Raw genomic sequence first — 15,983 nt, 5'->3', positions numbered from 1 at the left:
ACCTTGACCACATTTTTCTTAGTAGTAAATATTTGTTCTCCATGCTCACTATCCTTTACCTTTCAGATCCAGCCAGTCACCAAGTTCTGCTGATTTTACCTTCTATATATTTACTGATGTATCCCCTCTGTTCCTGCCTCACTGTCTGTCATTTGTACTTTCAACAGCCTCGTAAATGGTTTTATCCTCCTCAACCTATCCTCCACACAGTTGTCGAATACGTCTATCTAAAATGCAAATCTAGCTAACCATATTATTCCCCAGCTTAAACACTCATCAATAAGCCAGGTGGGGTGGCTTATGCCTGTAGTTCCAGCTACTCGGGAGGTTGAGGCAGGAGGATTGCTTCAGCCTGGGAGTTCAAGGCTGCAATGATCTATGATCACGCCACTGCACTCAAGCCTGGGTGAAAGAGTGAGACCCTGCCTCTAAAAAAATACATAAAACACAAAAACACCCCTCATTAATAGATTCCCACAAAATACGGGATAAAATTCAATCTCCTTAACATAGATTCAAGGATCTTCAAGATGGAGCCCTAGCCTATAGTCTCATTTCTTGCCACATCTTGCTAATAGCTTTATACTCCAATAATACCAAACAAGGTAGGTAATACAATGCCTTCTCCAAAACAAGTCAAATGATTCCACATCTCTGTGCTTTTTCCATTTTGTCTCATTCTTCTGAAAGCTTCTACTCACCTTCCACTCCCTTCTCACCTGGGCAGTTCCTCCCCATCCTTTAAGGCTTCATTCAGTGTTTATCCATCCAGAAAGCCTTTCCTAACTGCTAAAATGGAATCAGATATCCCTCCTCTGTGTTTTTCATGGACCCAGAATTATATTACCCATCGTGTATTTATAATTATCTCTTTACGTCTCTGCCTACTGACTAAATAAAGCTTATGCTTAGCAGAGTCCATGTCTCTAACATCCTATAGTGTTAGCAAAGTGTCTAGCAAGTAGTAAGTGCTCAATCATATTTACTGAGTGAGTAAATAACTCCCTGTACTTCACTCTGAATACTTAACTTACTATATTGTGATTGACTTTCTACTCTACTCGAATGTGAAAGTATCAGAGGCAGGCTTGTGACTTTATCTCTGAATTCCCACTGACTTGCATAAAGTAGAGGCTTGAGTAAATATTAAGTTATCTAGGATTTGATCTGAAAGACTGAAAAGAATGGAGTAGAGGATTAACAAAATGAAAAGGGTGTTTTAAGATTAACCCAGTGACAATATATAGGATGAACCAGAGAAGATGAAGTAGAGGCAAGGAAACCAAATAGATGAGGGAATGTGGGCCTGATTCTATTCGACTGCAATATTAGAATTGAAAGAAAAAGGTTAAGTGTGAGACAACTTTTTAATTTTTTATTTATTTTTTATTTTATTTTTTATTTTTTGAGACAGAGTCTCACTCTGTTGCCCAGGATGGAGTGCAGCGGCGCGATCTCGGCTCACCGCCAAGTGTGTGAAACAAATTTTTAATTTAAAAAGTAGGATTTGGTTATGAGTGTATAGAATAAAGGGACATAATCACAGAATAATTCAAAGGATTTTTTAACCAAGATGCTTTCTGAATATATTAGTAAGTATAAACTAAACTACTGAGCCTAGAAAATATCATGGTGCATGAGACAGAAAAGAGAACATTGGCTGGGAGTGGTGACTCACACCTATAATCCCAGCATACTGGCCGGCCAAGGTGGGAGAACCGCTTGAGCCCAGGAGCTCAAGACCAGCCTGGGCAACATGGCAAAACCCTGTCTCTACAAAAATTTTAAAAATTAGCCAGGCATTGTGGTGAGCCCCTGTAGCCCCAGCTACTCAGGAGCCTGAAGTGAGAGGATCAACTGAGTTCAGGAGGTCGAGGCTGCAAAGAGCCATGATCATGCCACTACTCTCTAGCCGGGGCAACAGATTGAGATCCTGTCTCAAAAATGAAAGAAAAGAAAAAAAAGGGCGAAAAAGAAAATAGAGAGAAAGAGAGTGAGATAGAGAAAGAAAGAAGAGAAAGCAAAGAACAATAAAAAAATTTAAGTACAAATCCTAGAGAAAAAGTAGACAGACTTTCCTGCCATACAATTAAAATCCTGAGGCCTATTAAAATTACCTACCTTATCTCACCCTTTGAATTTATTAAAAAACTACATATTCTTTTCAACTAAAAAAGAACTCTAATTTTCTTTTTCTCAAACTTTATTATAAAAATTATGAATGGTTGTTTAAAGTGGAAAAGTGAGAGTTCTCTTGTTATACGAGGCATTAGAAATGCTCAGATATGAATTTTCATTGTGAAAGGAATTTATACAAATTAAAATTAAATATTATTTTGGCAAGTATAAAAAAATTCACACCAAAAGTATTTCCAATATTTTTAAGTTGTATATGAATAGATAAGAGAGTTTCTGTAACTTTCAGCCAAAACTCATTACTTCATACATAAACTCCCAGTAGATATTTGCTAATGCAGTTTTAACATAGTTTCTTTTCTAATAACTTGCCATTTAGAAGAAGATCTACTAATTTACTTGGCTCTCAAGAAACCAATATATATATAGTCAAGAGAATATAAATGGCATAAGAATTAACTGAGATCTCTGCCTCATGCCCACTGCAATCCCCACAAGGTCTCCTTCACACACAAAATTTGATTCATGATACATACAGAGAACTACTATTCTAGTTATAATTGATCCCTGTCACTATCTTCTCTGGGGAAACAACTAATAAGGCAATACTAACTTGAATAAAAGTGAGACCCTGGGCCGGGCGCGGTGGCTCACGCCTGTAATCCCAGCACTTTGGGAGGCCAAGGTGGGTGGATCACGAGGTCAGGCGGTCAAGACCAGCCTGGCCAACATGGTAAAATCCCGTCTCTACTAAAAATACAAAAAAATTAGCCAGGTGTGGTGACGTGCACCTGTAGTCCCAGCTGCTGGGGAGGCTGAGGCAGGAGAATGGTGTGAACCCGGCAGGCAGAGCTTGCAGTGAGCTGAGATCACGCCACTGCACTTCAGCCTGGGTGACAGAGCAAGACTCCGTCTCAAAAAAAAAAAAAAAAAAAGTGGGATCCTGGAGGAATAAATACAGCCTAATCACAGAGCCCACAATGAGCAATCCTATTAAACAACAAATTATGTAGTGTGTTCAGTACTAATAGGGGAGCCTAGATTTTATATCCTATTAGTTTTTCAGAGATCTGTAAATCAGTGAACCTATGAAAACAATCTTTATGGATTAGAACTTTCTATGGTAAAGTTGAGTATAGTTCTGAATCATCAAAACAATAATCTTGGGGGCTTTAAGAAATGATTTCTTAAAAGGGGGAAAAACCCTTCGACTTACAGAGAAACTTTCAGACCACACAAAAATCTCAGAGAACAGTAAACCACAATAAGAATCATTACTCTGATGGTAACTGAAAACAAACACTACATTGTTCATGAACAAGGAGGAAAAAGGAATTTTACATAGTACAAAAGACTCTATAAATTTAAACAAGAACCTAAGCAAAACTACTCCTGAAATAATATTAAATTTTTGAATACTCTAAATATTGAACACTTTTGAATACTGTTAAACCCATGCACAAATCAACCAAAGCTTTATGCAGTGCACCTAGAAGGGCACTAAGTGTTGTAAGTTACATTTTGGTGATGACTAAGATAAAAAGTAAAAGGGGTATCAATATGATAACAAAGACATCTCATACTGGTGAAGTAGCTATAGATCCGCCATGTTCACATACTAAAATGACAGGTCTTTTTATTTTTGAACACTAAGTTACTTTTTTCTCACAGTGTAAATGGATTGGCAATGATCAAGCCAAAAATCCAACAGGTGCCCCTTTGACCAACTGCATGCACTTGTAAAACAGCTGGTCATGGAATGGAATGACTCACTGGCCAACAAAGAAATCAAACTTCAGCATCATGCTCTTATCAACTCACCAAGAATCTATTATTCAAAGGAAGCAACAATTTAAATTTTGGCAAAGCCCAAAAAGCCTAAAAAAAAAAAAAGGAAGATAATCCCACTGGGGATATGTATTTCTACCCATTCCTCTCTGGCACTTGAGTGCACACGCTCTCTCTCTCTCCACAAATATAGAAAGGATATATATATATAGATAGATATAGATATAGATATAGATATAATTAATATTAGATAAAAGAAGTTGGTAACAACCCAATTAAAAAATGGGCAAGGGATATTAACAGACATTTCTCTAAAGAAGATCTACAAATGGGCTGGGCACAGTGGCTCAGGCCTGTAATCCCAGCACTTTGGGAGGCCAAGGTGGGCAGATCACCTGAGGTCAGGAGTTCAAGACCAGCCTGGCCAACATGGTGAAACCCCATCTCTGCTAAAAACACAAAAAAATTAGCCGGGCGTGGTGGTGGGTGGCTGTAATCCCAGCTACTCAGGAGGCTGAAGCAGGAGAATTGCTTGAACCCAGGAGGCAGAGGCTGCAGTGAGCTGAGGTTGCACCATTGCACTCCAGCCTGGGTGACAACAGCAAAACTCCATCTCAAAAAAAAAAACAAAAAACAAAACAAAACACCTACAAATGGCCAAAAAGCACATTAAAAGATGATACTTAACATCATTATTTACTAGGAAAATACAAACCAAAGCCACAATTAGAAACCACTTAATACCCACAAGGATGAGTATTAAAAACAAACAAACAAACAAAAACCAGAAAACACAAGTGTTAGTGAGGCTATGGGAAAACTGGAATGTCTCACACATTGCTGATGGGAATGTAAAATGGTACGGTCACTATGGAAACAGTCTGACAGTTCCTCAAAAAGTTGAAATATAACTACCATATTACCTTGCTCAGTTCTACTACTAAGTATATCCCAAGAGAAATGAAAACAGGTACTCAAATACATCCATACAAATGTTCATAACAGCACTATTCACAATAGCCAAAAGGTAGAAACAACCCAAATGTCTAGAAATGGATAAACAAATTATGGTATATACATACAATGGAATATTATTCAGCCATAAAAAGGAAAGAAGTACTGATATATGCAACAAAATGGATGAACCTTGAAAACATACTAAGTGAAAGAAGTCAGACACAAAGGGTTACATATTACATGATTCCATTTATATGAAATATCTAGAACTGGTAAATTCAGAGAGTGTGTTGGTGATTGTTAGTGGCTAGAGGGAAGAAGCAATGAAGAATATCTGCTTGATGGGCACAGGGTTATAGAGATGAAAAAATGTTTGGGAAGTAGATAGAAGTGGTAGTTGCATAACATTGTGTTAAGCCACTGAACTGTTCACTTTAAGATGGTTAATTTTTCTTACGCGTTTCACCTCAATTAAAAAAATAATTATAGGTTCTTTATATCTAGCACCTAGAGAACTCAAAAAGCTCCCATTATTTCATTTATCCTTCAAAACACCTGTTGAGATACACATCATAAGATTATTCCAATAGAAAATAAGGCACAGAATTTGTGATCATTTAAATAAATGCTTGCGGCCAGGCGTGGTTGCTCACGCCTGTAATCCCAGCACTTTGGGAGGCCAAGGCGGACGGATCACAAGGTCAGGAGTTCGAGACCAGCCTAGCCAATATGGTGAAACCCTGTCTCTACTAAAAATACAAAAACTAGCCAGGTGTGGTGGCAGGCGCCATAGTGCCAGCTACTCGGGAGGCTGAGGCAGGAGAATAGCTGGAACCTGGGAAGCAGAGATTGCAGTGAGCCAAGATCGTGCCACTGCACTCCAGCCTGGGCGACAAAGCGAGACTCCATCTTGGCGGGGGGCAAGGGTGGGGGTGGAAGGGGCGGGAAAAAAAGCTTGCTAAGTAAAAGTTCATAGCTGCAGTCGTAGGCGTTCAAAAACGTTGGTTGAACAAACGAGCAAACAAATGTCTCCAAAGTCCTAGTGCCATTTCTACCAGGCCAGAGAGCAATATTATAAATTCTCTTTCTCCCTCTCTCCAGCACACACACACACACACACACACACACACCCCAGATGCCAAACCGCTTTTATAAATAAGTTTTGAAAAATTCCGCAGCTTTTTCAAATTAAAGTTTTTAAATGAATGTTAACCAATTATATAAAGTGACTAATCTTAATTTTAGTGGAACCTTACTAAGAAATAAATATAAACAATGTCCCTTATTGTTTTAACAATTTACCATAACCTTTTCTAGCTATATTAGAAGAAATTCACTTACATTTCAATATTCAGTAGCCTATAATAGACATTTTGTAGTCATAGTTTTTACTATGAATCTTTTTATTTATAAAATGAGAGATGTTTTTGTTTGAAAAAAATTTTTGTTCTGTTCTTGTCATATTTCAATCACTTGGATGTATCCTATCTTTTTCACTTCCTCTTTCCATAAGCTATCATTCAACTTTCAGTTTCACTGACAGGGCATCACATTCCTTCCTCCACATTCTCTCTCTAAACACCATGTTTTGCTTCATTCTGACAAAGCCTGAGCTGGGTGCAGTGCGTCACACCTATAATCCTGGCACTTTGGGAGGCTAAGGCAGGAGGATCGCTTGAGCCCAGGAGTTCAACACCAGCCTGGGCAACATGGTGAAATCCAATCTCTACGAAAAATTTTAAAAAATTAGCCAGGTGTGGTGGTGCACAGCTGTAGTCCCAGGTGCTCAGGAGGTTGAGGCAGAAGGATCACTTGAGCTCAGGAGGTCGAGGCAGGCTGCCACTCCATCCTGGACAACAGAGCGAGACCTTGTCTCAAACAAAAAAACAAAAAAAAAAGCCTGAAGGTCATGAATTAGTTTTAAGTCATAGGCAATGTACCATTGCCACAATAAATGTTGATGAAGGTTATCAAACTGCTGCATCTACTCCGAATGCTAAGTAAGCTCTGTCACATGTAAGTATAAAAAACTAGAATGCTTAAAACAGGAAGGGAAAACACTTTCTTAGCTGTGGAACACATTATCTGAAACATGCAAAGAACAGTTTTACACCATAACCAGCTTTGTCTATCACAGTGGAAACAGTAATTGAAAAGTCCTGCTATCAATAATCCATACACAGCTTGCATGAAGCACCATCCTTTTTTTGGTACACAATTGGAACTACTCTTCACACTGAAAATGCTTGTTAAACAAAAGTCATGTAATTACAAATTACTGAATATAATAGGCAATAATTTTTTATTCTTCAGCAAATAATGCACATTATATAAAATACTGAATAACTTAAAAAAAGTATACCTAATGCAAATTTACAAGAGTAATAATTTTATATTAAATATACAACTGTCCTCTAATTCTGTTCACTTAAATTACAATACTTTCTTTACGGGACATGAATAATTATACTTGGGAAAAAATGAAGTCATTTAAAGCAGAGTTAAAATAGTTTGGTTCAACACAAGGACAACCTATGTAGTGCCATCCCTGTCAAAACACTGTAGAGGGAGTTAGCCTAGCTCTGAAAATATTTACTTAATACATAATGCAGTAAAGTCTTACATCTCCCAGGGTCATGCTTCTTGCAACATCAATACTGAGGAAATAGCTGAGACCCAATAGTAAACCAAAATAACCAACAAGCAGCAGAAAAACTAAATTGCCCTAAAGCCCATTGGGCAAGCTCCACTGGTCTCCGTTTTTGTTTTGGTTTGTTTTTTTTGAGATAGAGTCTTGCTCTGTCATCCAGGCTGGAGTGCAGTGGCACAACCTCAGTTCACTGCAAATTCCACCTCCTGGGTTCAAGTGATTCTCCTGCCTCCACCTCCTCAGTAGCTGGGATTAGTGCCCGCCACCACGCCCGACTAATTTTTTATATTTTTTAGTAGAGACGACGTTTTGCCATGTTGGCCAGGCTGGTCTCGAACTCCTGACCTCAGGTGATCCACCCACCTCGGCCTCCTAAAGTGCTTGGATTACAGGCGTGAGCCACTGCACCCTGCCTGTTTTGTTTTTTTACTTTTTTCTTTTTAGAGATGGGGTCTCATAGTCCAGGCTGGTCTAGAACCTCTGGGCTCAAGCGATCCTCCCACCTCAGCCTCCCAAAGTGTTGGGATTACAGGTGTAAGCCATCACACCCCGCCTAAGGTCTTTGTTTTTTTGTTGTTGTTTTCTTTTTACATAGTATTCTATCAAGCTCAGTTCTGGGTTTACTTGTAGCAAACCTAAAACAGCAAATTAGGAAAAGAGGCAGCTGAAGAGTAAGAGCATTCCCATAGCAATAAGAACTAACAGCAAGGAAAGAAGAACAACAAAAACAGGAGTTCTATAAAATGTCTAACAGTATAATCCCAACTATATAATACACTGCACTGAAATAACAATTACAATTCCAGGCCTACACTAAAATAGGAAACATAAGTTATTCTATGCCTCATTTTCCTGTTCTGGATAATGGTCATACACTAAAACATGTGTTTAATATAATATATTTAATAAGCCTTCATGGTTTTTTAAAAATGGCATTTGAGGCTGAGTGCAGTGGCTCATGCCTGTAATCCCAGCACTTTGGGACATCGAGGCAGGCAGATCACTTGAGGGCAGGAGTTTGAGACCAGCCTGTCCAACATGGTGAAACCCAATCTCTACTAAAAATACAAAAATTAGCCAGGCGTGGTGGTACATGCCTGTAATCCCAGCTACTCGGGAGGCTGTGGCAGGAGAATCACTTGAACCTAGGAGGTGGAGGCTGCAGTGAGCTAAGATCGTGCCACTGCACTCTAGCCTGGGAGACAGCCTGTCTCAAAAAAAAAAAAAAAAAAAAAAAGGGCACTTGATCCTTCTTTTCCGGGCATAAAAGAGATATATTGTATCAATAATTTGGAAATTACTAAAAGTGTAAAGAAAATTAAAATTGCCTATAACCCACAACCCAGAGATAACCACAATTTATATCTTGGTGCTTCAGGTGTCTTGATATTTAAACATGTACATATACCTTTTTCTGGTAACTTTTTTCTTTTTAACCTGGCATTATTTGTGGGCATTTTCTGAACTCAAAAAGTCTTTGTAGAATTATTTTAAATACCACAATTTATTAACCCATTATTACAGATTTGGGGTAGTATAAAATATTTTATAAAGTATACTATATATTATACCACATACATGACAAGCTATTTAAGAAGTCATCATTTATAAGGTTTAGACACAGAAAGGGAATTTTTCAGTGGAACCGTTTACCAATAAATTACCCCCCAAAAGACTTATAAGTTGTGGTTTGTGAAACTAGATTATCGAATACAATACTTAAGTCCAGTGAACAAATGAGACATTTGGAGAATGAAGTCTCAGATAAACTTTGGAAAATGATCATTTAAAGTTGTTTCTGATACCAGGAATATGGAATTCACATTAAGAGAATTCTAGATTACTGTTATTAAATTACAACCATGCTAGTAAAGTAACACTTATTAATGACTCAGTAATCATTCTGCTCATTCATTAAGCAAATACATATAACTACTATTTGAAAGGCATTATATTATGGTGCATTAATATCAATAGTAAGAGCCTTATTAGTAATTCTATAAAATGAGATCGTAGCATTTAAAACACTTTAACAAAATCTGGAAAAATATCCCCCAAATCCCACTGCAGCTCATCCCTCTTTGTACTTATCACCCAGAGTCTGTCTCTCCCACTAAACAGTGAGCAACTTGAGAGCAGACACTGTCACCACCTCTAGGTATAAAATGGGGGTTCAATATAGGTTTGCTGAATGACATTATAATCCAGAGTTTTTCAGTTCTAATCTGAAAGCACACGTTTATACAAATGAAATAATGTATACGTTATTTTTGATAACGCCCTTTCCACACTATTTTTCATATTCCTAGCAATCTTCATAATCTTAATGGCTTTAAAATATTCCATCATGTTTATATAACTTAGAAAATGATTCTCTTCATGTTGTCTTTAAAAGTTATTTCCAGGGTTTTTTTGTTTGTTTGTTTGTTTGTTTTTTGAAACAGGATCTCATTCTGTTGCCCAGGCTGAAGTGCAGCGGCATGATGATGGCTCCCTGCAGCCTCGAACTCCTGGGCTCAAGTGATCCTCCCACCTTAGACTCCCGAGTAGCTGGGAATACATACAGGCGCACACCACCATGCCCAGCTATTTTTTTTTTTAAATTTTTTGTGGAGTCTATGTTGCCCAGGTTGGTCTTGAACTCCTGGGGTCAAGCGATCCTCTCGCCCCAGGCTCCCAATGTCAGCATTTTTACATTGTATAGTTAATGTTGCAGCAAACATACCGTGCCTTACAAGTCTCATAGATTTCTATCTTACTGGAAAAAGGACTAAATTCTAAAAGAAGGTAATCTTTTACAACAAAAATTCATCTTAAACATGTTGGTTTTTACCCCATACGCAGAATTTTGAAAGACAAAGAAACACACAAAGAAACTAGAATTGTATTTTGCCAAATCAACTACAACTGCAAGCAATTTAAATAAATCCTCTATTATGAAATGTGTATGTCCAAAGTAAACCATGTTTTGTAGGACTGCTTCACATATATTTAGGAAAGATATTTCTGGGGGCAGGCAATAAAAATTCTGAGGTAACAGACAAATAAGATATCTAATTAGATCTTCAGTGCTTTTGGAGGGGGCACACACTTCATCTCCACTACTTCCTTAGATGCACAGAGCTTGCTCAGCCCCTCAGACTGCACAAGTGTAAGCGTTTGGGCTTCTAAAGGTACCCTGATTACCCTTTCCCACCATTTATAGATTCGAAAGTAAAAATTTACCTGGCTATATACAAGCATTTAAATCTTGACCTTAAATAGAGGGATCCTATAGGAAAGTCAACTATATTTTAGAAATATGAAGCTAGTTTTTACATTTATATTCATTTAACAAACTTGTGTTGAGCTTCTATCACTGCATCTCTGCGGTATGGCCCTTCATTGCTAATAAATCACCAACCTGGGTTCCTTTGTTTATGTGCGGAGAAGAGAAAAGAAAGGAAGATAGGAAAAACAGTTACCTGTAATACAATTTTTTGTCCAAGTATGACTGCTAACAATTATCTCTAAAAAGAATATAATCTATAAAAGAAGACTTCATTGAAGGGAGGAAGGGGGCTTTTGAGCCCAGACAAAATATACGCTCAAATATGTAATTTTTAAAAGAAATATGCTACGCAGCTTATATTTTGTATATGTTAAATTTCTCATGAAGCCCAATGAACGATGCCTCTGTATAATTGTGTATTGTATTGTTTGCTTTACAGGCTTTTCCATACACGTACACACACATATACACACACACGCACACGCATAATCAGGATTCGCCAGAGAGATATATAACAACTAAATTACTTAAAGCAGGAATTCTATAGGTGTTACTAGGCATATGGAACCTTTCGGTCCCCAGAAGTTCCATTCACAGACTGCAATAACATTCCATACGACACAAAAGCGCATGCCATGACAAAGACCTTCAAGTACAAACATACAAAGACACGCTTCTAAAAACGCCCCTAAAGCCAAGTTCACAGCTGGCACTTGTGGCACACACAAGCCACTGCTGAGACAGCTGTCACAGGCCAATCACACACACCCAAGAGTGCCAGCGTGCCACCTAAGGAAGACAAGCCGATGATCAGCGCACAAATCCCCAACCCAATAAAGAAAAGCCCTAAATCCCCACCCTGGAAAACACAATGCCTGCACCACCCAGAAAACTCCTTAAAAAATGAAAGGTCGGAGGTTTAGAAGCAACTAAACACTAGTTTACAGCAATACAGTAAAAGGGGAGTTTTATTTGGACATTCACGAGAAAGAAGGCACAACATTCAATCCTCACGGAAGTATTATCAGCTAGCTAGCAGCACAAGGCTTTGTCCCCCAACTGGAAAAAGGGGAAAGGAGGAGGGCGAGGAGAGATGCAGACCCTGCAGCACCTCCCTCTCCGGCAGTGCACTGAGGCTGCAGCGAACTCAGCTTCCCAGACCCCCTCCCACCCATTGCTAGCCATCGCCTCCCACTGCAGGCCCAGTTGCCTCGGGCTCTCCTACCTTGGCTTTGCCGGCTTCCAGCTTCTTCTGTCTCTCCTCGTCCTCCATGGCCTCTGCAAGGAAGGCAGGGGAAAACAGGGGTTGAGGGGTGGTCGGGGAAAGGTCGGTTTCGACGGAGGTGGGACAGCAAGCTCCGCTGCCCAGAGAGCCGAGCCAGGCCGGCGCTCCCCCGCCCGAAGTGGAAACAGTCTCGGCGCTCACTGGCGGATCGCCCTCAGCCGCACGGGAAGCGCCGTCACCGCCGCCGCCGCCGCCATCTTCGTCTCCACGTAAACACACGGCGAGGCGGGAGGGGCTGGAACGTCTGTCCGCGCAGCCGCCTCGTGGGCAGGTGCGTCTGGGGTCCCGCCCCGGCCCAGCCCTTCGGGGTCAACCCCCGCTAGGCCTGGGACCGGCCTCCGACCCGCGAGGATCCCGCCGTAGGGAGCGCCCTTCCCGCACATCAATGGCTCGCAGGTGGCGGCCGAGCTGAGGGGTAGAAGGGACGGAATGTGCCAGAGGCTCCTGGCCGGACCCCCACCCTCCGTCCGAGGAATCCAGTGCTATTAAAACATGAGTTTTTTGTTTTTTCCTTCAAGTTACAAAAATAACACACCTAATGGTGAAATTGGCGAACACCTAAAAGCTCCAATGGAAAAGTTCCAGGGGTGGAGGGTGGTGGGGGGGCGGACGCCAGTTTTTCTACCTACGTTAACTCCTCGACTCAAGGAATTATGAGAGGAGCTAATTGCTCTTGTTACTTCCTTAGCCTGAAAAGTCCCTCCCTCTTCCCTCCACTGGTTCCCACTCAATCTCCGGTTCATCCTTCTAGTCCTATCGCACACGCTGCCTCCAAATGGCTTTTCTGACCTCCTGTTCGCTCCACGGCAACCGAGACACATCCAGTCAAAACGTACTCCCCTCCCCCGACTCCTTCGGGCTTCCCTTTAACAGTAGCGTTCTGAAAGGAGCTTGAGCTTCAGAACCTAGGTTAGGGACAATGCCAGACTACACCAACTTTCTAGCTTTAATGACAAGTTTCCTATCCTCCCTGAGCCTACCTGGAATTTTTGGAAGGGTTGTTAATATATGTAACTGCCCTGGCATATTAAAACGTTCTTAATGTCAGCTTTATTTCTCCTTGGACTTCCTTTATGTACCCTATTAAAATAGGGTACCCTGCACCATATTTTAATAATTTGTGTGCGTCTTAGTTCAGCTCATACTCCCAGGTCCTTGATGACAGAGAATCATCATGAGTCTTGCTCATCTTGGTTTTACTAAAATGACCAGCACAGAGCTCTGCACTCAATAAACGCTTTTTGGATTGAATTGAGCAGTGTTTATAAATTTAGCATTACTATCTTTCCTTGTTTCCCCTACATGTGCTCCCTCGATCCTTTGTATTCTTCTCCCTACCCTCCAACGCTCAAATCCATTCCTGGAGTGAACTACACATTTCAATGTCTCTGGTTGATTACTCAGGTTTCATATTTATGTGCGGAGAAGAGAAAAGAAAGGAAGAGAGGAAAAACAGTTACCTGTAATACAATTTTTTGTCCAAGCATGATTGCTGACAATTATCTCTAAAAGAATATGTATATAAAAGGAGAGACTAAAGACCTAAAGTCTACTACAAACTGAAGATGAGTTTTAAATAGCCCTCGTTTAGAAATCTTAGCTTTAAAAAAGATTTTTTCTTAAGTTCTGTAATGCATACATTCTGCCAACTTCTAACAGCCAAGTGCATGTTGTCCTGTTATCTCAACCTGAATTGGGAACCAGGTGAAATTAGACATTTTATCATAGGGATAAAAGAATTGAGGCAGTAAGTGATTTAGTTACCCATCAAATTAAGAGTAATGACTAGAAGTAAGTGTTCTAATTGTGCAGTGATTTAAATACTGCCTGGATTGAGGGATTATGTGTGTAGATGCTGATTGCCTAGGAGGGGGAAGCCCTGGGGTATCTGAAGCTATTCCTGTTTGTTAAGGGATACTGCCTTCTCAGTGACTAAGGAAGTCAGCTATTTGTATGTGCTGAAAATGTTCAAGAATACCTTCCAAAGCAACAAGATTATTTCAATGTTTCCCTTCACTGATAGCAGCCAATCATATACATGTCTATTTTACATAATGGGTGCTCAATCAATATTGAAAGTTAGATTTGTGTTAACTTCTATTAGAAGGGCAAGCATTGGGCACTAGTGCTCTGACTCTTCCTTATGGCACCTATTCTGTCATATCTCGTCATACCAATCATTCATTCATGTCATGTCATTCACTTATTCAAGTGATTCTTTCAGAAGATATTTCAGCAAAGACTTGAAAAAGATGAGAAGGCTGGGTGGGGTGGTGTACACCTGTAATCCCAGCACTTTGGGAGGCTGAGGGGGGCAGATCGCTTAAGCTCAGGAGTTCGAAACCAGCCTGGGCAACATGACGAAACCTTGTCTCTACAAAAACAAACAAACAAACAAACAAAAACAATTAGCTGGGTGTGGTGGCGGGAGCTAGCTACTCCAGAGTCTGAGGGGGGAGGATCACTTGAGCCCAGGAGGCCAAAGCAGTGAGCCCAGATTGTACCACTGCACTCTAGCCTAGACAACAGGTGACACTGTCTCAAAAAAACAAGGGGGTGGTAGGTGGGGTAGAGAGCCATGGAGATAGTTGAGGGTACAGCAAATCCAAAGAAAGGCCCTCAAGAAAGACCATGATGGACCTTCTCAAGGAAGAGGGGGTGGCTAGAATGGAATAAGCAAGGGAAATAGTGGGAGATGAAGTCAGAAAAGTAACAGGGGGCCAGATCCTGTAGAGTTATTTTCTTTCTTTCTTTTTTAAACGGAACCTCACTGTGTCACCCAGGTTGAGTGTAGTGGCCTGATCTTGGCTCACTGCAACCTCCTGGGCTCAAGCAATCCTCCCACCTCAGCCTCCTGAGTAGCTGGGGCCACAGGTGCACTCAGCCACAACCAGCTTATTTTTGTATTTGTTGTAGAGACAGGGTTTTACCATGTTGCCCAGGCTGGTCTGAAACTCCCGAGCTCAAGCAATCCACCCGCCTCAGCCTTCCAAAGTGCTGGGGTTAGAGGTGAACCACCATGCTTGGCCTCAGATCCTGTAGAGTTCTAAAGGTCATTGTAAGGACTTCAGCTTGTACTCTGGGTAAGATTAGGAGCTATTGGAGAATTTTGACCAGATGAATGACATGATTTGGCTTATGTTATTCACAGACATTTGGCTGCTATGAGGAGAAAGGGGGATCAGTTTGGATGTTATTTCAGTAATCCTAGATAATGGGAATTTGGGCCATAGTACTGTAGTGGAGGAAATGATATGGAATTAGATTCTGGATATCTTTTGAACATAGAACCAATAGTATCATAGGAGTTGTAAATTGGATATGAGGTTTGAGACAAAAAGAAAAGTCAAGGTTGATTCCAACATTTTTGGCTTGAGCAACTGAAGTTATGAAGTTGCCAGTAACTACAATGGAGAAAAGCAAATCTGGGGACCAAGTGTTCAGTTTTGGACATGGTAAGTTAGACATACACATTCGGAATCCGAGAACTGATGTCACCCTTAGATATCAGTTAGTCTGGAATTCAGGAGACAGGTCCAAGCTAGAAATAAAAATGTGACAGTAGTCAGTATTCAGGATGTAGATGGTATTTTAAGTTAAGGAATTGGATGAGATAATCTAGGGTCATGCTATTCAATACAACATTAGCTAGTCTGAATTGAGATGTGCTGCAAGTGTAACACTTTGGATTGGGAAGACTTAATATTAAAATAAAATAACTTAAAATATTGCACTATTTTTATATTATTAAAATGATTATATTTAGGACATATTGGGTTTAATAAGATATATATTAATTTTATCAGTTTCTTTTTTTAAACGAAGTTACTACAAAGTTTCACATTACATATGTGGCTTGCATTTGTGGCTCGCATTATTTTTCTATTGGACCATGC

The 15,983-nt window shown here is 40.1% G+C and overlaps 1 protein-coding gene across 16 annotated transcripts in view; it reads right to left on the bottom strand.

Moving 5' to 3' along the window:
• LOC105475486 (A-kinase anchoring protein 9) overlaps positions 1-12,641 on the bottom strand; it is a 172,792-nt gene extending 160,151 nt beyond the window's left edge. For 13 of the 16 annotated variants that reach the window (XM_071094804.1, XM_011730759.3, XM_071094809.1 and 10 more), the window contains exons 1-2: positions 12,623-12,641; positions 12,028-12,080 (exon numbers count right to left, since the gene is read on the bottom strand). In XM_071094804.1, the coding sequence (XP_070950905.1) occupies positions 12,028-12,075 (48 nt within the window). In that variant the 5' untranslated portion in view covers positions 12,076-12,080; positions 12,623-12,641. Of the gene's footprint in view, positions 1-12,027; positions 12,306-12,622 lie in introns of those variants that run through there. The other 3 variants (XM_011730763.3, XM_011730764.3, XM_011730750.2) reach the window with 2 other exon arrangements.
• Positions 12,642-15,983: the final 3,342 nt, after the last annotated feature.

The sequence above is a fragment of the Macaca nemestrina genome, chromosome 4, assembly GCF_043159975.1.
Source record: "Macaca nemestrina isolate mMacNem1 chromosome 4, mMacNem.hap1, whole genome shotgun sequence".
In the NCBI taxonomy this organism is placed as follows: Eukaryota; Metazoa; Chordata; class Mammalia; order Primates; family Cercopithecidae; genus Macaca; species Macaca nemestrina.
The sequence above is the reverse complement of the archived record's forward strand: the minus strand, read 5'-3'. Positions and strand labels throughout refer to the sequence as shown.